The following is a 24,476-nucleotide window of genomic DNA, read 5'->3' on the forward strand; positions in this document are numbered from 1 at the left end:
TTTAGTAGACGGTAATGATGCCTTTATACTTTTGCCATTTGTGAGAGTATTTCAGGCAAGGGGCCAGGCCAGAGGGCTGCAGAGGTTGCTAAAGCTTCCTGAATCATGGTTCCTGGTATGCATGTTAATGAAATACAGTTTAATCTGTATGACCATTCTATATGGTGTTTATTATCAACCCTATTGAATAAATCAGGAGACTGAGACATTGAGAAGTTCAATAACTTGCCCAGTTCACAAAGCAAGAATGTATAAAGCTGGGATTTGAATCCGTACTCTGGAGCCCCTGGTACCCTCTCTTTGCCCTTATCTTCTTTATTGAGGTAAGAGGAGACTCCCTCCTATCCCATCCTATTAATATTTTAGGTTGGTTATCACGTGTGCTTGTGGCACCCATAGACAGGTAGGGGAAAGATGCTTCCCCCAAATTTAATTGCTTATAGCTCCATTGTTTGACCTTTGTAAATCACCTCTCTTTTTGAAAGCAGTTTGAGATGTACATACTATCAAGTTCACTTACTTAAAGTGCACGATTTAATGATTTTTAGCTTACAAAGTAGTGCAGCCATCACCGCACTGTAATCACACACCCTGTAAATCCCCACTTTTATCAAGTCATTTGCCAAGGTCAGCGTCTCTGGTCTTGTTGTCAGTCACAGCACCAAGCACCAGGCAACGCACTCACCACGTGATCAAAAACTTTGCCCGCTGAAGGCTTCCCACACGTGCACCATAGCGAACCCGCCCAGCCGGCCGGTGCGGCTGCTCGAACTGCGCGTGCGCATGCTCACACCTTGTGCGCGGCCCCCGGGTCTCTGGGCGGGGCGGGGCGGTGGCGCGGCTCCACTAGCCAATCAGAGCGGTCCGCGGGTCAGCCGGAGCAGCGCGCGGCCTCGTTCTGGAATATCCGCGGCACCTGAGACCGGGAGCCATGGAGAAGATACCCGGCCTGGGACTCGGGACCTGGAAGGTAAAGCGGCTTCGCGATTGGCTTCCTGCTGTGCCTTTTCTTTTTTTTGTGGTAGACCCACTACTCAAAGGAGTGGTGTGGCTGGGTAAATTCGTCGGCGAGGAGCGTCCCCCAGTGTTTTGGGGGCGCCCTTTTCGTTTCCCGGCCGCCTGCCCTCGGCCGACGTGACCCGAGCGTCGTTTGGGCTCCGCTGGTCGCTTGTTACCTTCTCAGTGGCCACGGTGACTTTCTCTCTGGGAATCCCGAAGCCTGACAGTATCCAGCTGTCACTTGTGCTCCCTTTGGTAGCTGTAGGATCAGGGCAAGAAAAGGAACGTCGGGGCTGGCGCGGGCTGTCCAACCACCCCAGGCTTCAGTTTCCTTGTTGCAAAAAGGGGGAGCTGAGAAGACTGGTTTATTAGTCTAAGAGTCCTGCTCGCGCCAAAATAACGTGGAGTAAATCTTTTGTAAAACAGAAGAACTCTTTTGCAGTGCATCATACTCCTCCTCTGTTTGAAAGATGGAATTTTCAGACATCAGATTTTCTGAAAATGGGGGTTGTAGCTGTAGTATTTCATGTTGTGGCCAAGTCATAATGATTATTCATTGGTCTGCTTTTCTTGATCAATCTTGTCAGAAGTTTGTTTTATTAAGGTTTTTCAAAGAACTAAGTTCTGGCTTTGTTGATCCTCTCTTGTATCTTTGTTTCCTACTTCATTGACATCTATTCTTACTTTTATTTTCTTTTTCTTTTTACTTTCTTGGGTGTTCTTTTTCTAGCTTAAGATGGATAATTGGTTCTTTAACTTTCAGCTGTTCCAAAGCTGTGGCTTTAATGTTAACTGAAGACAGTTCTACTGATCTATCTGACAGATGAAGTTCAAGTGAGAAAGTGCTTTGTGAACTGTAAATCCCTTAAAAAATGTTCAGTTTAATGATTTTATGACCCTTTCCCCATACTTCTTCCCTTACTCTTTCTAAAATACATTTTTTATTGTGAAATTTAACATATGTACTGAACAGTGATAACTTTCAGAGTACAATTACACAAGTAGTTAGCAAATTTCAAAGAATGTTATGGGTTACAGTTCCACAGTTTCAGTTATTTCCTTATTGTGATATATAACATATATACAGAAGGGTGATAACTTTCAAAGTATGATTTAACAAGTGGTTATATAGGTTATTTCAAAGAATATCATGGGTTACATTTCCACAGTTTTGTTATTTCTTTATTGTGAAATATAAGATATATATGAAAGATGCTGATTTTCCAAGTACAATTTAATGAGTAGCTGTAAGACAGATTTCAAAGAATGTTATGAATTACAGATCCACCATTTCAGTTATTTCCATCTAGCTATTCTAATACCATAGCATCTAAAAAATATTTATGTAATTATTCAGTATTCATAATCTTTGTTAAATTCTATCTTGTCTGTTGCTATCCCTTCCTCTCATTTAATCACTTTCTTGATCTTCAGGGGTATCTAGGAGGTGATCACCCTACATGTTCATATTGAAAAGGGGTGTTGACATTATGGGTAAGGGGGCTGCATCTGGTTGTTGTTTCTAAAGAGGCTGTTACTTCTGGGTTTTAGGACTTGTCTGGCATAGGAACACTGGTGGATTTAAGTTACTGAGTGAAATTTTTATAGACTCTCAGATAGGGACCTAACCTTTTTTGGACTACTATTGGTTAGGACTTCACATACTGTGGCCATTTGGGATATCTAGCTTGAGCTTGCATAAGAGTAACCCCCAGGATAGCCTCTAGACTCTATTTGAAATCTCTTAGCCACTGTAGCCTTACTGTGTTACCTTTCTTTTCCCTTTTGGTCACGTAGGCCCTTTCAATCCCTCGATGCCAGGGCCAGGCTCATTCCTGGGAGTCATGTCCATGTCGCCAGGGAGAGTCACTCTCCTGGGAGTCATGTCCCATGTAGCGGGGAGGTTAATGAATTTATTTGCCCAGTTGGGCTTAGAGAGACAAAGGCCACATCTGAGCAACAAAAGAGGTTCTCTGGATGTGCCTCTTAGGCATAATTATAGGAAGGCTTAGCCTCCCATTTATAGCCCTAAGTTTCATAAGAGCAAGCCTCAAGATCGAGGGCTTGACTTATTAAGTAGGGGGTTCCTAATTTCACATAGCATATATTCTGTCAAACAGATTCTGATAAACAATCAGTATCTCACATTATCTTCACTTAGTTGTGCAATCATCACTCTCAATTTTAAACAATTATTGTAACACAAAACATCCCAGAGCTCTTATCAGCCCCTAATTATACATCCCTAGTATTACTGTAGTACTGGTAAGGTATTCCTATTAAACATAGTCTATAATATGTACTGGGTAATTTTTCCATATACCACTCTGTTGTTAACTCTGTACCAGTGTCATACCTTAGAAGTATATTATGTAAACACTTATTTATATTTGTAGTGCTAGTCTGTGGGATACATGCCTTTAAACAACCACTTTCAATCATGTTCGCCTTCAATGCAGCACTGATACTTATAATCCCATTAATGAACAATCATCATGCCTGTCCATTCCCATACCTTATTATCATGTCTGTACATATTAGATTATCATTCCCCCTTCACTAGCTTCTGTGTATCTCTAGGTCCCCATATTCAACATTATAAGACATTCATTTTATATTGTTCAGGGAGTTCACATTAGTGGTAAAATACAATATCTCTCCTTTTGTGTTTGACTTATTTCACTCAGCATTAGGTCTTCAAAGTTCATCCATGTTGTCATGTTTCAGGACCTCGTTCCTTCTTACTGCTGCATAGTATTCCATCGTATGTATATATATATATATATATATATATATATATATATATATATACACCACATTTTGTTTATCCACTAGTCTGTTGAAAGACACTTGAATTGTTTTCAACCCTTGGCAGTTGTGAACAATGCCACTGTAAACATTGGTGTGCAAATGACTGTTTGTGTCACTGCTTTCAGATCTTCTGGGTTTATACCGAGAAGTGAAATTGCTGGATCGTAGTGTAACTCGATAGAGTTTTCTGAGGAATTGCCAAACTGTCTTCCACAGTGGCTGTACCATTATACATTTCCACCAGCAATGAATAAGAGTTCCAATTTCTCCAGATCCTCTCCAGCATTTGTAGTTTCCTGTTTGTTGAATGGCAGCCATTCTTATTGGTGTGAGATAATTTGTCATTGTGGTTTTGATTTGCATTTCACTGATAGTTAGTGAAGATGAACATTTTTTCATGTGCTTTTTAGCCATTTATATTTCCTCTTCAGAAAAATGTCTTTTCATATCTTTTGTCCATTTTATAAATGGGATGTTTGCACTATTGTCTTTGAGTTGTAGGATTTCTTTATATATGCAGGGTATCAGTCTCTTATCAGATATATGGTTTCCAAATATTTTCTCCTATTTCATTGGCTGCCTCTTCACCTTTTTGACAGATTTCTTTGAGGTACAGAAGCTTTTGATTTTGAGGAGTTCCCATTTATCTGTTTTTTTCTTTCGTTGCTTATGCTTTTGGTGTGAGGTATAAGAAGTGACCTCCTAATACTAGATCTTGAAGATGTTTCCCTACATTATCTTCTGGGAGTTTTATGGTATTGTCTCTTATATTGAGATCTTTGATCCACTTTGAGTTAATTTTTGTATGGGATATCAGTTAGGGGTCTTCTTTCATTCTTTTGGTTATGGCTATCCAGTTCTCCCAGCCACATCTGTTGAAGAGACTGTTCTGTCCAGTTCAGTGGATTTGGGGGCCTTATCAAAAGTCAGTCTACCACAGATATGAGGGGCTATTTCCGAACCCTTGATTGGATTCCATTGATCAGTATGTCTGTCTTTGTGCCAATACCATGCTGTTTTAACTACTGTGGCTTTATACTGTGCTTTAAAGTCAGGAAGTGTAAGTCCTCCCATTTCATTCTTCTTTTTTTAAGAATATTTTTAGCCATTTGAGGCCCCTTTCCCTTCAAAATAAATTTGATAACTAGCTTTTCCAAGTCTGCAAAGTAGGTTGTTGGAATTTTTATTGGAATTGCATTGAATCTTAGATCAGTTTGGGTAGGGTTGACATCTTAACAACCTTTAGCCTTCCTATCCATGAACATAGAGAATTTTTCCACTTCTTTAGGTTCCCTTTGATTTCTTTTAGTAAAGTTATGTAATTTTCTGTATGGAGGTCTTTTATCTCCTTAGTTAAGTTTATTCCTTGGTACTTAATTTTTTTAGTTGCTGTTGTGAATGGAATTTTTTTCTTTAGTGTCACCTCAGTTAAGTCATTTCTAGTGTATAGGAGCATTACTGACTTTTGTGCATTGTCATTGATTTCTCAGGATTTTCCAAATATACGATCATATCTGTAAATAATGACCATTTTACTTCTTCCTTTCCAATTTGAATGCCTTTTATTTCTTTGTCTTGGTAAATTGCTGTGGCTAGAACTTCTAGCTCAATGTTGAATAATAGTGGTGACAGCAGGCATCCTTGTCTCATTCCCCATCTTAGGGGGAAGGTTTTCAGTCTCTCACCACTGAGTGCTATACTGGCTGTGGGTTTTTCATATATGCCCTTTATCATATTGAGGAAGTTCCCTTCAATTCCAGCCTTTTGAAGTGGTTGTATCAAAAAAGGATGCTGAATTTTGTCGAATGCTTTTTCAGCATCTATTGAGACAATTATTTGATTTTTCCCTTTCAATTTGTTAAGGTGTTTTATTGCACTGATTGATTTTCTTATGTTGAACCACCCTTGCATGTCTGGAATGAACCCCACTTGGTTGTGGTGTATGATTCTTTTATTGTGTCTTTGGATTCGATTTGCAGGTATTTTGTTGAGAATTTTTGCATCTGTATTCATTAGGGAGATTTGTCTTTAGTTTTTTTTTTTTTTTTTTTTTTGATGGTTTTTTTTTTTTTAATCATCATTTTATTGAGATATATTCACATACCACGCAGTCATACAAAACAAATTGTACTTTCGATTGTTTACAGTACCATTACATAGTTGTACATTCATCACCTAAATCAATCCCTGACACCTTCATTAGCACACACACAAAAATAACAAGAATAATAATTACAGTGAAAAAGAGCAATTGAAGTAAAAAAGAACACTAGGTACCTTTGTCTGTTTGTTTGCTTCCCCTACTTTTCTACACATCCATCCATAAACTAGACAAAGTGGAGTTTGGTCCTTATGGCATTCCCAATCCCACTGTCACCCCTCATAAGCTACATTTTTATACAACTGTCTTCGAGATTCATGGGTTCTGGGTTGTAGTTTAATAGTTTCAGGTATCCACCACCAGCTACCCCAATTCTTTAGAACCTAAAAAAGGTTGTCTAAAGTGTGCGTAAGAGTGCCCACCAGAGTGATCTCTCGGCTCGTTTTGGAATCTCTCTGCCACTGAAGCTTATTTCATTTCCTTTCACATCCCCCTTTTGGTCAAGAAGATGTTCTCCATCCCACGATGCCGGGTCTACATTCCTCCCCGGGAGTCATATTCCACGTTGCCAGGGAGATTCACTTCCCTGGGTGTCTGATCCCACGTAGGGGGGAGGGCAGTGATTTCACCTTTCAAGTTGGCTTAGCCAGAGAGAGAGGGCCACATCTGAGCAACAAAGAGGCATTCAGGAGGAGACTCTTAGGCACAAATACAGGGAGGCCTAGCCTCTCCTTTGCAGCAACCGTCTTCCCAAGGGTAAAACTTATGGTAGAGGGCTCAACCCATCAAACCACCAGTCCCCTATGTCTGTGGTCATGTTAGCAACCATGGAGGTGGGGTAGGCAAATACCCCTGCATTCTCCACAGGCTCCTCAAGGGGGCAATACATCTTTTTTTTTTTTTTTCCTTGTTTGTCTTTTTTCTTTTTTTTTTTTTTTTTAACTTTCCCTTCTTTTTTCAAATCAACTGTATGAAAAAAAAAGTGAAAAAGAAAACAAACATACAATAAAAGAACATTTCAAAGAGACCATAGCAAGGGAGTAAGAAAAAGACAACTAACCTAAGATAACTGCTTAACTTCCAACATGTTCCTACTTTACCCCAAGAAAGTTACATAATATAGCAACATTTCAGTGAACTTGTTCCTACTACATCCATCAGAAATTAACAGACCATAGTCATTTCTGGGCATCCCCAGAACGTTAAATAGCTTATCTGTTCTTCTTGGATTATTGTTCCCCCTTCCTTAATTGCTCTCTACTAATAGTTCCCCTACATTCTACATTATAAACCATTTGTTTTACATTTTTCAAAGTTCACATTAGTGGTAGCATATAATATTTCTCTTTTTGTGCCTGGCTTATTTCGCTCAACATTATGTCTTCAAGGTTCATCCATGTTGTCATATGTTTCACCAGATCGTTCCTTCTTACTGCCGCGTAGTATTCCATCGTGTGTATATACCACATTTTATTTATCCACTCATCTGTTGAAGGACATTTGGGTTGTTTCCATCTCTTGGCAATTGTGAATAATGCTGCTATGAACATTGGCGTGCAGATATCTGTTCATGTCACTGCTTTCCGATCTTCCGGGTATATACCGAGAAGTGCAATCGCTGGATCGAATGGTAGCTCTATATCTAGTTTTCTAAGGAACTGCCAGACTGACTTCCAGAGTGGCTGAACCATTATACAGTCCCACCAACAATGAATAAGAGTTCCAATTTCTCCACATCCCCTCCAGCATTTGTAGTTTCCTGTTTGTTTAATGGCAGCCATTCTAACCGGTGTTAGATGGTATCTCATTGTGGTCTTAATTTGCATCTCTCTAATAGCTAGTGAAGCTGAACATTTTTTCATGTGTTTCTTGGCCATTTGTATTTCCTCTTCAGAGAACTGTCTTTTCATATCTTTTGCCCATTTTATAATTGGGCTGTCTGTACTATTGTCATTGAGTTGTAGGATTTCTTTGTATATGCAAGATATCAGTCTTTTGTCAGATACATGGTTTCCAAAAATTTTTTCCCATTGAGTTGGCTGCCTCTTTACCTTTTTGAGAAATTCCTTTGAGGTGCAGAAACTTCTAAGCTTGAGGAGTTCCCATTTATCTATTTTCTCTTTTGTTGCTTGTGCTTTGGGTGTAAAGTCTAGGAAGTGGCCGCCTAATACAAGGTCTTGAAGATGTTTTCCTACATTATCTTCTAGGAGTTTTATGGTACTTTCTTTTATATTGAGATCTTTGGTCCATTTTGAGTTAATTTTTGTGTAGGGGGTGAGGTAGGGGTCCTCTTTCATTCTTTTGGATATGGATATCCAACTCTCCCAGCCCCATTTGTTGAAAAGACCATTATGGCTCAGTTCGGTGACTTTGGGGGCCTTATCAAAGATCAGTCGGCCATAGATCTGAGGGTCTATCTCTGAATTCTCAATTTGATTCCATTGATCTATATGTCTATCTTTGTGCCAGTACCATGCTGTTTTGGCAACTGTGGCTTTATAATAAGCTTCAAAGTCAGGGAGTGTAAGTCCTCCCACTTCGTTTTTCTTTTTTAGAGTGTCTTTAGCAATTCGAGGCATCTTCCCTTTCCAAATAAATTTGATAACTAGCTTTTCCAAGTCTGCAAAGTAGGTTGTTGGAATTTTGATTGGGATTGCATTGAATCTGTAGATGAGTTTGGGTAGAATTGACATCTTAATGACATTTAGCCTTCCTATCCATGAACATGGAATATTTTTCCATCTTTTAAGGTCCCCTTCTATTTCTTTTAGTAGAGTTATGTAGTTTTCTTTGTATAGGTCTTTTACATCTTTGGTTAAGTTGATTCCTAGGTACTTGATTTTTTTAGTTGCTATTGAAAATGGTATCTTTTTCTTGAGTGTCTCTTCAGTTTGTTCATTTCTAGCATATAGAAACATTACTGACTTATGTGCATTAATCTTGTATCCCGCTACTTTGCTAAATTTGTTTATTAGCTCTAGTAGGTGTATTGTTGATTTCTCAGGGTTTTCTAGATATAAGATCATATCATCTGCAAACAATGACAGTTTTACTTCTTCTTTTCCAATTTGGATGCCTTTTATTTCTTTGTCTTGCCGGATTGCCCTGGCTAGCACTTCCAGCACAATGTTGAATAACAGTGGTGACAGCGGGCATCCTTGTCTTGTTCCTGATCTTAGAGGGAAGGCTTTCAGTCTCTCACCATTGAGTACTATGCTGGCTGTGGGTTTTTCATATATGCTCTTTATCATGTTGAGGAAGTTTCCTTCAATTCCTACCTTTTGAAGTGTTTTTATCAAAAATGGATGTTGGATTTTGTCAAATGCTTTTTCAGCATCTATTGAGATGATCAATTGATTTTTCCCTTTCGAGTTTTTAATGTATTGTAATACATTGATTGTTTTTCTTATGTTGAACCATCCTTGCATGCCTGGAATGAACCCCACTTGGTCATGGTGTATGATTTTTTTAATGTGTCTTTGGATTCGATTTGCAAGTATTTTGTTGAGGATTTTTGCATCTATATTCATTAGGGAGATCGGCCGGTAGTTTTCCTTTTTTGTAGCATCTTTGCCTGGTTTTGGTATTAGATTGATGTTAGCTTCATAAAATGAGTTAGGTAGTGTTCCATTTTTTTCAATGTTTTGAAAGAGTTTGAGTAAGATTGGTGTCAGTTCTTTCTGGAAAGTTTGGTAGAATTCCCCTGTGAAGCCATCTGGCCCTGGGCATTTATTTGTGGGAAGATTTTTGATGACTGATTGGATCTCTTTGCTTGTGATGGGTTGGTTGAGGTCTTCTATTTCTTCTCTGGTCAGTCTAGGTTGTTCATATGTTTCCAGGAAATTGTCCATTTCTTCTACATTATCCAGTTTGTTGCCATACAGTTGTTCATAATATCCTCTTATAATTTTTTTAATTTCTTCAGGATCTGCAGTTATGTCACCTTTTTCATTCATTATTTTGTTTATATGGGTCTTCTCTCTTTTTGATTTTGTCAGTCTAGCTAGGGGCTTGTCAATCTTGTTGATCTTCTCAAAGAACCAACTTTTGGTGATATTTATCCTTTCTATTGTTTTTTTGTTCTCTATGTCATTTATTTCTGCTTTAATCCTTGTTATTTCTTTTCTTGTACTTGGTTTAGGATTGGTTTGCTGTTCATTTTCTAGCTTCTTCAGTTGATCCATTAGTTCTTTGATTTTGGCTCTTTCTTCCTTTTTAATATATGCATTTAGTGCTATAAATTTCCCCCTTAGCACTGCTTTTGCTGCATCCCATAGGTTTTGGTATGTTGTGTTCTCATTTTCATTCGTCTCTATATATTTAGCAATTTCTCTTGCTATTTCTTCTTTAACCCACTGATTGTTTAGGAGTGTGTTGTTTAACCTCCAGGTATTTGTGAATTTTCTAAGTCTCTGATGGTTATTGACTTCTAATTGTATTCCATTGTGGTCAGAGAATTGTCTTTAGTTTTTCTATTTTGTAGTATCTTTATCTGGTTTTGGTATTAGAGTGATGTTAGCTTCATAAAATGGGTTAGGTAGTGCTCCTTTTTCTTCAATTTTTTGAAAGAGTTTGAGCAGAAATGAAACAGTGCTTTTTGGAAAGTTTGGTAAAATTCCCCCGTGAAGCCATCTGGCCTTGGACTTTTGTTTGTAGGAAGATTTTTTGTTTGTTTGTTTTTCCATCCATAATATTTATTTTAGGTTAAAAATTTGTTGGGATATAATTACATCATTTTTATAAGAGAGATTAAAAGTGTTGTAATATTTCAGTGATAACTCAAGTAATTCCCTGCCTCTGATTTCTTCCTATATGAAAACATTTTTTCCTTATTCCAGATTATTTTTTTCTGGAACACATTTTGGATTATGCAAACTCTTTACTAAGTTACATTTCTTAGGTTTGTAAACAACTCTCCCTACCTTTACTTCCCATGTTCCAGTGAAAATGAAACATTTACATTTATATAACTTTTTTTTCTTGCACCTTTACCTTAACTCTACATCTTTCTTCCCTGTAATGTGTAAAGGTTTAAAAGCCTTTGTAGGAAGGTTTTTGATGACTTATTGAATCCCTTTACTTGTGATTGGTTTGTTGAGGTCCTCTTTTTTTCTTGGGTCAATCTAGGCTGTTCATGTGTCTCCAGGAAATTATCCATTTCCTCTAAATTGTCTAGTTTATTGGCGTACAGTTGTTCATAGTATCCTCTTATGATTTAAAAAATTTCTTTGGGGTCCACAGTTATGTCCCCCTTCTCATTCCTGATTTTGTTTATTTGGGTCTTCCCTGTTTTTGACTGTCAGTCTAGCTAAGGGTTTGTCAGTCTTGTTGATCTTCTCAAAGAACCAACTTTTGGTTTTATTTATTCTCTCTGTTATTTATTTTTTGTTCTCCATGTCGTTTATTTCTGCTTTAATCCTTCTTCTTTCTTTTCTTCTACTTGCTTTAGTTTTACTTTGCTGATCATTCTCTAGCTTCTTCAGTTGTTCAGTTAAGTCTTTGATTTTAGCTCTTTCTTTATTTTTAATGTATGCATATAGAGCTATAAATTTCCCTCTCAGCACTGCCTTCGCTGCATCCCATACGTTTTGATATGTTGTGTTCTTGCTTTCATTCAGCTGTAGATGTTTACCAATTTCTCTTGTAAGTTCTTCTGTGACCCACTGATTGTTTAGGAGTGTGTTGTTTAACATCCACATATTTGTGAATGTTCTGGTTCCTTGGTGGTTATTGACTTCTAGTTGCATTGCATTATGGCCAGATAATTTGACTTGAATAATTTCAATCTTTTAAAATTTATTGAGGCTTGTTTTCTACCCCAGCATATGATCTATCCTGGAGACTATTCCATGAGCACTAGAAAAGAATGTATATCCTGGTAGTTTGAGATGTAACTCTCTCTATATAATTAAGCTTATTAAGTCTAATTCATTTATCACATTATTTCGGTTCTCAATTTCCTTTTTGGTCCTCTGTCTGGTTGTTCTCTCTATAGAAGAGAGTGGTGTATTGAAGTCTCCCACTATTATTGTAGAAATGTCTATTGCTTCCTTCAGTTTTGCCAGTGTTTGTCTCATGTACTTTGGAGCACCTTGACTGGGTGCATAAACATTTATGACTGTTATTTCTTCTTGGTGAGCTGACTCTTTTATTAATATATAGTGTCCTTTGTCTCATATGACATCTTTTCTTTTAAAGTCTATTTTGTCTGATATTAGTATTGTTACTCCTGCTTTCTTTTGGCTGTAGCTTGTGTGGAATATTTTTTCCATCCTTTCACTTTCAATCTGTTTGTGTCGCTGGGTCTAAGATGAATCTCTGGTAAACAGGTTCATACTTTTTAATCCATTCTGCCACTCTGTATCTTTTAATTGGGGAGTTTAATCCATTCACATTCAGTGTTACTAATGTGAAGGCAGTTCTTGAATCAACCATCTTATAGTGACTTTTGTTTGTCAGATCTGTTCCCCTCCTTTCTCTAATACTTTTTAATTCTGTGATCTTCTCCAGACCTCTCTCCCCTTTCTTTTTTTCTCAGCCGGTAGAACTCCCTTTACTATTTCTTGCAGGGCGGGTCTCTTGTTAACAGATTCTCTCAGCATTTGTTTGTCTGTGAAAACTTTAAACTCTCTCTCAATTTTGAAGGTGAGCTTTGCTGGACTTTGCTGGATAAAGAGTTCTTGGTTGGCCAATTGACTTTTATTCACTGATTTGGGCCCCTGCAAAATCACAAATAAATGAGGAGTAAGTCTTGTATTCGTGGGAGTTATTGGCCTTTAATGTTGTTGAAGTGCTATTTTATACTGATGGTTCAAGAGTATTGTGGAAACAGACTTTAAAAAAAATGCCTTTAAAAATGAAGGTAAATATCACTCTTTTTATCTGTTTGTTAATTTACTAGTTCCAATTGTCTAGATTCAATTACCTAGTCCCAATTCAGTATTTGATGTAACAAAACAAATACTGCTTAGAAATGTGAACATTTTAATAAATTGAATATTTTCTCCCCCTGCCCCCCCCCCCCAAAAAAAAGAGTTCTTGGCTGGCAGTTTTTCTCTTTCAGAATCTTAAATATGTCATACCACTGTCTTCTTGCCTCCATGGCAAGAAGTCAGTAGTTAGTAGTTGGTCTTGTTTGGTTTCCCTGTATGTGGTGAATTGCTTCTCTCTTGCTAGTTTCAGGAGTTTGTCCTTCTCTTCAGCATTTGACAGTCTGATCAGTCTATGTATCAGCATGGGTTTACTTGGATTTATTTTATTTGGAATTTGTTGGGCATCTTTTATTTGCATATTCATATCATTTAGAAGCATTGGGAAGTTTCCTTGACTGTGTATTCAAATACTCTTCCTAGTGATGTACTCTTCTCTTTACCTTCTCGGATACCAGTGATTCTTGTATTTGTGTGCTTCATGTTGTCCTTCATTTCCCTGAGATCCATTTCAAATTTTTTGATTTTTTTTCACCATTTGTTTTTTTGCATTCAGTTGCTTTGTCCTCTAGTTAACTTATTCTTTATTCTGCATCTTCAAATCTGCTGTTGTGTGTCTCTAGTATATTTTTAAGTTGATTTACAGTGTCTATTTCCGTAAGATATGCTATTTTTGATTTACTCTTTCAAATTCTTCTTTATGATAGTCTAGAGTCTTCTTTTTTTGAGTATGAGATGGTACTTTAATATGTCTAAACAATGAATATATCATTGATTTTTTGGCCAGAAGAAAAAAAAATTGAAACTAATATGCATTACCAGTTCATATGGGTATGATTATTCCATTCCATGTGGATATGAATATTCCATTCCATTAAAAGGTATCCATTAAGCGGTTATAATTGTAGAAATGAGAAATTGTGGATTTCATATTTCACATTATGATACTGCATGCAATCTAATTTTAGGATGATAAATTGGAAAGTTGCCTCTGTTCCCACTAATAAAAAACATCCAGGTATTAACATATTAGTGGCATTTTCTCATTGGCATTTTTCTATTCATTGAAGTAGATGAACTAAATTTTTAAAAAATTAATTGATTTGTTAACTTGTATGCTTAATATTATATCTTACTTACAAATGAGTATATAGTTTATAAATGTTACATACTATTTGAGAAAATATTGTGTATTTTAGCAAAGATTACAGCTAACATTTTGAGTACCTGTTGTTAGCCACATATGGTATAAAATGTTTAATATGTGATATCTTCTCAATAACTTTTTTTCAAATTCAGTTTTATTGAGATATATTCATATCCACTGTGTACAATCAGTTGTTCGCAGTACCATCATATAGTTGTGCATTCATCACCAAAATCAAATTTTGAGCATTTTCATTACTCCAAAAAGAAATAAATAAAAAAATAAAAACAAGAATAAAAATACAAGTAAATAAGAACACCCACAACATCCCCCCCCCCTGAATTATTCATTTAATTTTTGTTCTCATTTTTCTACTCATCTGTCTATACACTGGATAATGGGAGTGTGAGCCACAGGGTTTTCACAATCACACAGTCATACCATGTAAGCTATATAGTTATACAGTCATTTTCAAGAATCAAGGCTGCTGGGTTGCAGTTCAACAGTTTCAGGTATTTCCTTCTAGCTATTCCAGTACACTATGAATAAAAGGGATATCTATATCATAGATAAGAATAACCTCCAGAATGATCTTTCTATTCCATTTGAAATCTCTCAGTCACTGAAACTTTATTTTGTTTCATTTCTCTTCCCCCTTTTGATCAAGAAGACTTTTAGGGTCTTTTTGATATCCTTTATGTCTTTAGCCAACTCACTGAAGTTGTTTTGGAGATTTGTGTGTTCTTCTTTGATTAATTGCTTCAAGTTCTGTGTCTCCTCTGGCTTTTTAATTGGTTGTTTGGCTTGTCCATATCTTCTCATTTCTTCATGTGCTTTATGATTTCTTTTGTTGGCCTTGGGGCATTTGCTTATCTTGATCAGGTTATTTGGGATATGCAGGATTATTTGAACATTTATCTATAATTTGGCAGAGCTACAGCTTGGTGGAGTGCACTTTCCCTGTCTTACCAGCAGATGCTGCTCTTTAGCCACCCCTTATTCTCAAACCAGGTCTCCCCAACTTTACTTGTGCACTAGGTGGGGTTCAAACCAGGTGGAAATCCAATCAGCACACCAGTTCTCTGTGTGCACTGGGTGGGGGTCAGGCTCTACACAGTTCAGCAGGGACTTCTCTCCAGGGCATAGTGTTCCCTTCAGTTTCCAGGGCTGCAAGTGGACCACTCTTGGGCTCTAGGGTTGTGTGTCTCACCCTCCAGCTCAAATGCACTGGAATCCCTGTCTGCTGTGCACTGGTGAGCCTCTGGGTTTGTGGAGGGGCTCCTGGTGCTTCAGTGCAGCATCCTTGCCTCTTGGCTGTGCACAATGTGGACTTCCGTGGAGGAAGAGTGAATGTGTTCACCACAAGACCACAGAATCCTGAGTTCCCTCACAGGCTCAGCAGTGGGGCTATGAAGGGTTATCTCCCCAGCCAACTGCTGAGATGGGTGCACGGGGCGAGGAAAGCTGTGCCCTCCCCTGCTTTGCGGCTGGCTATAGCCGCCAGTCCCCCGCAGCGATTCTGGCTGAACACTTACCCCATCCTTTCAAACGCAGTCTCTCTGCCTCTCCAACCAAGTCCCCACTATGTGGTGTAGAGGTCCTGTTTGGCTGGGGGCACCCTGGAACTTCTGTTCTGGGGCAATTTCTGCCCTGTATCTAGTCTTTTTCATGGAAAAGTTTGCTCTGCCTTTCCTAATCTGCCATCTTCCTGGAAGTCTTCCCTTACTCTTACTTGAGCACCCCAGTTTATAGTGACTTTTCTCTTTTCTGGACTTCCGTACTGCTTCTAGAACCTGTGCCATTCATTGATTTTTGGCATGTGTTTTGTAATGTGAGTGTATACCTTGTTTTACCTTCACAACTAGGCTCTATGGTCTTTGAGGGTAGAATATGGGTATTATCCCCTTTGTGTCTCAGTTATCATTTATTTTGCACTTATTTATCCCTTTGTTTGCTCATTCAGGCAGCAGAGCATCGAGCTCAGACTTTGCAGGTGCTAAAATTACCTATAGAAAGTTTCTCCCTAAAAGGTAAAGGAGTTAGAACTTTGATTATCTATAAATTCTTTACTTTCTGATTCTGACACTCCCTAATTTTAGGAGTAATTCCAATTCAGTGCCTTAATCTTACAGATATCATTTGACTCTATATTCTAGAGTGAAAAAGAGGAAATTTTGGTTGGTTTTCCCTGAATGTGGGTGGATTACTTTCAGCTTGTTCATTTTGCAGGCCGCTCCAGGAGAAGTGATGGAGGCAGTGAAAGTGGCAATAAATGCTGGATATCGGCACTTTGACTGTGCCTACTTTTACCACAATGAGGGTGAGGTTGGAGAAGGGATTCAATGTAAGATCAAGGAGGGCCTGGTGAAACGGGAGGACCTGTTTGTTGCCAGTAAGGTAAGACTTCTCAACTGCGAGGAGAGAAGGATCTAGGTCACTCAGGGCTTGGGTACGTAGATCACTGAAATAATGAGTAAAGGACTTTCCAGTTTCCTCATCGGAGCTGATGACTTTGTTGTGTACTTGAACCAGCACTAACAAAAACCTTTACAGCTTAGTGACCATACTGAATTATATTGCATGTAGGTTTATTTTCTTCGTTTTATTTATTTAATCGTTCACAGAGATTCCCCCATTTAGCAGTTCATTAATAAATCAGTATTTACTGAGTACTGGGCACTTTGGTTACAGTACTGAGTAGGACAAAGTCCCAGCCTTCATGAACTCATTCTACAAAGTACTTCCCAAATGCATACTCACCTGGCACACTTGTTAAAACATAGATTCCCAGTTGTACCCCAATCAGGTAGATCTGCTGGATAAGACACCCTGGGAGCAGTGCCAGGTAAAGGTGTTGGGGGCTAACATTACAAGCAGAGAGAACAACCTGAGCCAAAGCACAGGCATGAAGCAGCATAGTGGGTACAGGGATCTAGCAGAAGCTTAGTGTTCCTGGAGCCAAAAATGTTAGGTAGCAGAAAGGAGTGAGAAACAAGGCTGGAGAACTGGACAGGGGCCCGCTTCTGAAAGCCTTGGCCTGCCAAATTTAAGGAGCTTCCACTTTTTTCCTATAGACAAATGAGAACCATCGAAGGTTTTTAAGCAGGGGAGGTATCTTTATATTTATATGTCTGTATGGCTTGTGTTATATATAGGATATTGTTGCAGCTGAAAGAGGCTTGCATTTGAGAGGGAGGAGACTGGAGGCAGGAGATCAGTTAGGACATTAGCAACAGTGTAGGTGGGAGATGAAGGCTTGAACTAGGGCAGTGGGAGAATGAAGGAGAGGAAGTGGATGTGAAGAATAGTCAAGGGGCAAGCTCCTTAGAAAATTCAGAGGTTTGATTAACATAATAGGGAGTCAAGGGATTAATTTTATTTTGACTTTGAAGCAGAATGTTAACTCTGTTAGATCAGGAGTCATGAGTTCAAGTTCTAGCTGTCATTCACGAGCTGTGAGACTTTGGGTTAGTCATTGCACTCGGGGGATCACAGTGTCATAATTTTTGTAGAATGCGACTTTGGCATTGGCAATCTCTAGAGTAAACTTCCAGGTCTAAGAGTCCATAATTCAGTGATTCAATGTTGTTTCCACAGAAGATTTGCTTTTTGTTTTACTTTAAGGTAATTCATTTTTGTAATTCAACATTACTATCTAAAGCTAAAGCAGAGGAGTAGTATAGGAGAAGTCTAGGTGTGTACTTGGCTGGGGAAACAGGCCTCAGAAAAAAGATTTTTCTTGAATTATTCTCAAGGTAAGAAGATAGGTAACTGATGATTTCTAAGGCTAGCCCCTTAATTTGGGGACAAGTTGGATGACAGCCAAAGTGGAAGTATGCTCTTTATTTTGAAAGTTAGAAAATTCTTAGGAATGTATTAAGATAAATAAATCACTTAGATACTCATCACTGAAGAGACAACTGCTGTTAAAAGTATGATGTATTTAATACAAATTTTTGTGTTTTTTTAAATTAATAAACTGTGTTTATAGTTTGTTTTCATATCTTTGAATCCCTTTTTTTTACTTTCATTAAGTTTATTCATTTTTGTTTTTTTTCACTTGTGATGGAACCTTTAGATTAGCTTCTGTCATGGTTATTAATAGTATAATGGGGGAAATAATGAGGGGAAAAACAAATTACACATTTTTCTACTTAAAAGAGAGTGCTGAGGGAAATATCTAAGTAAATATAAGATAATGTATATTAAGGTACACACTTAATTTAACCTGTATGATTGCGATGCCTTAGTAACAGAGAAACTTTAACAAGGGGTTGATTTAAGTGGGAAACACACTATAGAAATTCTTCTGATTTACCCTCTTCTCCTTTCTGCTTGCAGGCAATTTTTATCCCAGTAAGGCTTCCCATCAAATACCTAACGGTTTTCTGAACTTCCCTTTAGGAGGAATAAGGCAGAAGTCGCCCAGCTTTGGAAATCCTTCCCTGAGGGAGCCCTGGCACTTTTCTGAGGGTGATGTCACTGTCTTCCCTCAGAACTTGTCATATCATATTTATTGTCGTCTGGTCTGGAATTTGTTTTTTTTTTTTGTCTTCCAGATACTAGGTTTGTGGGAATGGGGGCAAATATTGTGTTAACACTGGATTTGTGGCTGTGCATGACAGTGCTTTCTTCCTCCTCTTTGTAGCTCTGGTGTACCTGCCACAAGAAGTCCTTGGTGAAAACAGCATGCACCAAGAGTCTAAAGGCCTTAAAATTGGATTACCTGGACCTCTACCTCATCCACTGGCCCATGGGTTTCAAGGTGCAGTTCAGTAGGTGGTGAGACCCAGTGTGCAGTCCTTTTTCTTCGTTGGTCATACCCTGGAGTGCGGTGGGAAGAGCATGAACCAGCAGGCTGGAAACTTGTCTCTACTTGCGAGGTTCTGTCCTCTTTGGGGAGTGACTGCTGCTTTGCAGTGTGGGAGGTATTTGGTTATCACCTGCAGCTGGCTATGGTAGTAGATTATTTTTCCACTGAGTTTTATCTTCTTCACTTAATTGCATCTCACACCCTCTCTCCCTTTAAACATTCCTTAGCTTTTCTGTGTTTGTTTCCACCTCGTTGGTGGTGGGTGCCCTGCCTCTGTCTCATGTTGGTCCTGGCCAGGATATCCCTGCAAATTTGTCCAGACAGAAATGAGAGCCTGCCTGGCCAAGGTCCCAGTCCTGCAGTGGCCCTGTGAAATAGAGAAGTCCTTGAAGGGATGCTTTTCCTAAGATGGAATGGCTGATCGGTTGTTCCGGAGCCTCCTCTATGTTCACTCTGTTGGAAGATCTCTCAGTGTATGCCAAGCCAAATGTTATCTTTTTAGATTAAAATAATAACAACAAAAAAAAACCCACTTCATTCCCAGCGTGGCTGTACTTTAAGGCATTGCGTTTGATTTCAGTAAAGAATACAGACAACTCTTCACCGGTCACATTAATAGAGAAGAAGATGTACAGAAAGCAAAACAAGAGTGAATGATTCAAAAATGATTTCTGTGTCTTTGAAATTCAGTGCCTTCAGAGAATACTAATTAAAATAGTAATAGCTAGTTATATAGCATTTAATATGTACCAGGCGCAGTTCTAGATGCTTTGTATATATTAACTCAGTGAATCTTGCAGCAGTTCTGTTGTATAGATGATGAAACTGAGGCACAGAAAGTTTAAGATTATCAAGGCCTAGAAGCATATGTCAGGCATTTGCTACTGACTGCCTGGCCCTCACTTTCTATCACAGCCCTGTCGTTGGATGGTGGAGTAGAAAAAGGACTAGGTGATTCAACAGACTACAGAGTGGAAATCGACTAGTAATTGTGAATTACCTAAATAAAGCATAAAGGCTCACAAGGAGAATTCAAACTTCAGGCAGAAATACTGAGGAATGTTGATTCCTTGGGCCTTGATCTTGGAGTAGTGCAGTCAGTGGGTCTTCTGGCTGGTGGGGTCTGCAGACTCTTGTGATTTCTGACAATTAGAAGAGCAGAGCCCAAGGGTGAGGGCAGTAGAGCATTCGTGTGGGGCAGAGAGAAGAATCAGCATGGGAGGTGGTTTTGAGGTAAGACTATTAGTTGCTTCAGCTCATCATCCGGAATTCCTCTATTGTGTGGATCAGGCTGGAATTACAGACATGTTCCTCACTATTGCTTAAAAGAATGACTAGGTGTCATTAAATAAATGTATCTTACACCATTCACCCCATCACATGCTAGCTTGAGTTGATTGCAGATCAATACCTGCAGATCTACTGCTGTGAGGGATGATGTCAAATTCTTCCAAGCCATCTTTCTCTGCCCTAAGCCTTCCATGCAACTTTGTATTAATTCTCACCTCATCATAATCAGATTGCTAAGAAAAAAAGAGGAGATCCCAACAATGGAGTTGGGAAAAGGTTGATTGAGTTCTTAAGACATGAAGGAAGCCCCTTTCTCCTCTATTCTTTACCTGGAATTACTATTTCCTGGAAACTGGCAAGGATTCAAGGTCTCTTTTTCCTTTCCTTTCCTGCCTTGTGAGAGCTGGGTAGTGAACATCAAGACTGGTAGAGACTCTGCAGACGATCCATCCAACCACCATTTGATCTTATGAGGGGAAGACCAAGACCTTGAGAAGTGAAGTTTAGGGCCAAGATGGCATTGCTTAGTGAGCAGGCTGTAGCTTGGACCCAGATTTTCTGACACACAGTCCAGAATTCTTCCATTCATCTTGTTTCTCACTCTACCCAGTCTCCTCATTGGATGTATCTCAACCTTCCCAATCAGCTCTGTTTTTTCTGTTCTCACAGCCTGGGGATAAAGACTTGCCTTTGGATTACAATGGCATGATCGTGCCCAGTGACACGGACTACCTAGACACATGGGAGGTGAGATCAGATTCATCCCAGCTGATGAATGTCCAAATAGGAAATTAGAAAAGCTTGAGCTTCTGTTGTTCAAACACACCAGGTTTATTTACTTGAGACACAGTGTTTACAGTTTGAATTAGGAATGAACACTTGGTTAAAAACTCAGAGACTCTTGTTACCTTTAGTTTCATTTGGGTCATCTCTCTGATTTGTTTTGGAGATAAATAATCCATATCTCCCTTTTTCCTTTTCTTAACTGATTATTTACTTTTTTTTTTAAGATTAAAATTATTTATCAAATAAAAAAACATTTCCAAGCAAAATAAAGCAAAGCAATGGGAAAACAGATTTTTTACTTTTTGGTTAAAACACATCACACCATCATTACAGAAAAGGAGAATCAAGAAAAGCATAAAAAAGAAATTAAAAATCATCTGTTTCTCCATTGCCCCAGTGGTAACCACTATTCACACTTCATGGTTTCTTTCAGTTCTTTTTTAAGCATGTTAGAATGATAACTTTGGCAGCATGGCAAAAGTCATATTCGGGAGGTGAGAGAAGTGTGAAGGTTGAGTCACCAAGTTTCAAGCCTGCTGTCAGGGTCCAGAGGTCGTGTCCATGGGAATCCAGAGGTGGTGATGGGTTTGAGAGACTTGTGGGAGGAGAACTGATAAACGGATGTAGAATGAGGACCAGGAAGATCCACCGATGACTCAGGCTTCTGGCATGGATGACTGAGTGCATGTGATCTTGTTAACCAACATGGGAGTAGAGAAGGGGCAAGTTGGAGACACTGGCAGAAAGTGAGCTCAAATTTGAACTTGCTGAGTCTCCAGCCTAGAGGGTGAATTCAGAAGATGAGATCCTGGACCCCTTAGTACAGAATGGATTAGGGAAAGCCATGGGAATGTTTAGGATCATCTAGGGTGATTGAGAAGAGAGAGGGAAGTGCCAGGCAGGGAGGGAATACCTGGGCTAGACATCATCCTCCTTTCCTCCCATTAAAAAAAAATATCAGCATGACAGGTTAACTGAGATGTCTGAAATATCAAGACTAGTGCCCAGGTATCCCAACCTTTTCTGTCATACTCTGCTCCTGAAAGATTGGCTTTAAACTCTAGGTTATTTGGATAGCAAGAGTGAGGGTTCTGGCTGTCGCAGAATTGAAACAATAACCGGTGCACATTGACTAATTTGTCATTGGCCTTGTGGACACTAAGGACTTATTGCTGACCATCTACACTGACACAAAGGGTATACTCTCTCTGAAACTGAGGGGTGGCCTGGCTTGCTGGTCAGTGAAGGGCACAAAGCTTTGGGTTGCTCTGCCCTCACGTTCCTTAAAATGTTTTAAATGGTGAGGGCAGGATAGGAGAATGAGGATAGATCTGCATACTTAAGAGAATTATAATCTAGGTGGAAAGAAAGGTGAGCAGATAAAATTATCCATGTACCTATGTACCAAGCATGATATTGACAGATAGAGTAATAGGAATAATAAAAGCTAAAATATGTTGAGCATTGGCTAAATTGTAACCCTTTGCTAAATGCTTTATGTGCATTATTTCACATGTCCTTAAAACTACCCTGTGGTGAGGACAGTATTGCCCCCATTTTGCAGATGAAGAAATCCCTAAGGCTTAATGGGGTCATCTAACTTGCACAAGGTCTCCCAGCTATTAAATGATGGAACTGGAAGTAGACCTTGAGTGAAGAAATACTTTTGAACTATCACATAAAATTAAAAAAAATATTTGATGGAGCCGGTTTTAGAAAACTGCAAAGTAGGTGAGGGATATGGGTTATCAGAGGAACGTGCAGAACCTACACAACAAAAATAATCATTTGTTTTCTTTAAGGGCATGGAGGACCTGGTGACCGCTGGGCTGGTAAAAGCTATTGGGGTTTCAAACTTCAACTATGAGCAACTTGAGAGACTTTTGAACAAGCCTAACTTGAGATTCATGCCAATAACTAACCAGGTGAGCTTGTAAACAGTGTGAAAAGTTTTATTGGACGTGGTTGGCTTTTCAGGCATTAACTCTGTATAGCTCTACTGGAAATGGGAGGATGGGGGAAGCATGACATATTCATTTTTCTCCAGTGGCTGTCAAAAATTGTAGGGTAGCAGTTAGGTAAGTGACAGGGTAAATAAACAAGTGACTTTTTTCTTTTTAAGACTTGTCTGGTTAGGGGGTGATATTGGAAGGCAGGGCTTGAGCTGGAGTTTGGTTTTCCACCTGCAGTTGTGAGGTGAGTCCCACGTCGGTTCAGACATGGCTAAGGGTCCTTGCAGGCCCCTCACTAATGATGGAGTTTCCTGTGGGAGGGTCTGTTAAGGACTCTCCCTTCCCTGATTCTCAAGCCTGTGCAGATTGACCCGACTGAAAGGATGGATAAGTGAATGATTGTCAAACAGTTTCCCAGAGTCTGCCTAAACAGGTTTTGTGTTTTTTTTTTAATGCAGAGAAATGACTTGTGAAGAAAGGCCCAGTTCATTTTCTAGACCTACTGTCTGACTTTATGTATTGTAAGAACATTTTTGCAGTATTTTACTTACACTTTTAAGTGCGATACACATACACACATATTTATGTACAGAAAAAGTGTATATGTAAGAATAGAGCTTGATGAATGCTCTTAAACTGAACATAGCTCCATGACCAGCAACCAGATCAAGAACCAGAACATGACCAGTACCCTGGAAATACTCCCTTTTGTGCTCCTGTCTTTTTTTTTTTTTTTTAGTTATTAGAGAATTTGTAGGTTTCCAGAAAAATCATGCAGAAAATACAGAGTTCCCATATACCCCCATTATTAACACTTTACATTAGTGTGGTGCATTTGTTATAGTTGATGAAAGACTATTATTATAATTTTACTATTAATTATAATCCATGGTTTACATTAGGGTTCCCTGTTTGTATTGTATAGTACTATGTTTTTTTTTTTTTTAATTTTTATTCTAGTAACATATTTACAACCTGAAATTTCCCCTTTTAGCTAATTCATATATATACTTCAGTGTTGTTAATTGTGCTCAGAATGCTATGCTACAATCACCACCATCCCTTATCAAACTTTTCCATCACCCCAGACAGAAACTCTGTACAATTTAAGCATTAACTCCCCAATCCTTACCCCCACCACTACCCCTGGTAACCTGTATTCTAGTTTCCTACTCTATGAATTTGCTTATTCTGATTATTTCATGTCAGTGAGATCATGTAATACTTGTCACAACCAGCCCCAGAATGCCACAGTCTTCTGGGAGAAAGCATCGTCTTGCTGATGCCTTGATTTTGGACTTCTCCTTAACTTCAAAATCACGAGCCAATAAATTCTGATTGTTTAAGCCAACCCACTATGTGGTATTTGTTTTAGCAGCTGGGAAACTAAAAAAGTTTTGGTACCTGAAAGTGGGGTGCTGCTATTGCAAATACCTAAAAATGTGGAAACAACTTTGGCTGGAAGCATTGGGAGGTCTTAAAAAATGAGTGAGAGCTGTAGAGAAAGTTTGTATCGTCTTAGAGAATGAATTATGCATCATGAGCAGAATGTTGGTAGAAATACGGATATTAAAGGTACTTCTATTCAGGCCTTAGAAGGAAATGAGGAATGTGTTATTGGAACTTGGAAGAAAGACGATTCTTATTA

The 24,476-nt window shown here is 38.7% G+C and overlaps 1 protein-coding gene across 2 annotated transcripts in view; it reads left to right on the forward strand.

Moving 5' to 3' along the window:
• Positions 1-866: 866 nt before the first annotated feature.
• Positions 867-24,476, forward strand: part of AKR1E2 (aldo-keto reductase family 1 member E2) — a 33,542-nt gene continuing 9,932 nt past the window's right edge. The window contains exons 1-5 of one of the 2 annotated variants that reach the window (XM_037847021.1): positions 867-970; positions 16,217-16,384; positions 18,636-18,752; positions 20,760-20,837; positions 22,679-22,801. In XM_037847021.1, the coding sequence (XP_037702949.1) occupies positions 932-970; positions 16,217-16,384; positions 18,636-18,752; positions 20,760-20,837; positions 22,679-22,801 (525 nt within the window). In that variant the 5' untranslated portion in view covers positions 867-931. The remainder of the gene's footprint in view (positions 971-16,216; positions 16,385-18,635; positions 18,753-20,759; positions 20,838-22,678; positions 22,802-24,476) is intronic. The other variant, XM_037847022.1, reaches the window with a different exon arrangement.

The sequence above is a fragment of the Choloepus didactylus genome, chromosome 8 (genome assembly GCF_015220235.1).
Source record: "Choloepus didactylus isolate mChoDid1 chromosome 8, mChoDid1.pri, whole genome shotgun sequence".
In the NCBI taxonomy this organism is placed as follows: domain Eukaryota; kingdom Metazoa; phylum Chordata; class Mammalia; order Pilosa; family Megalonychidae; genus Choloepus; species Choloepus didactylus.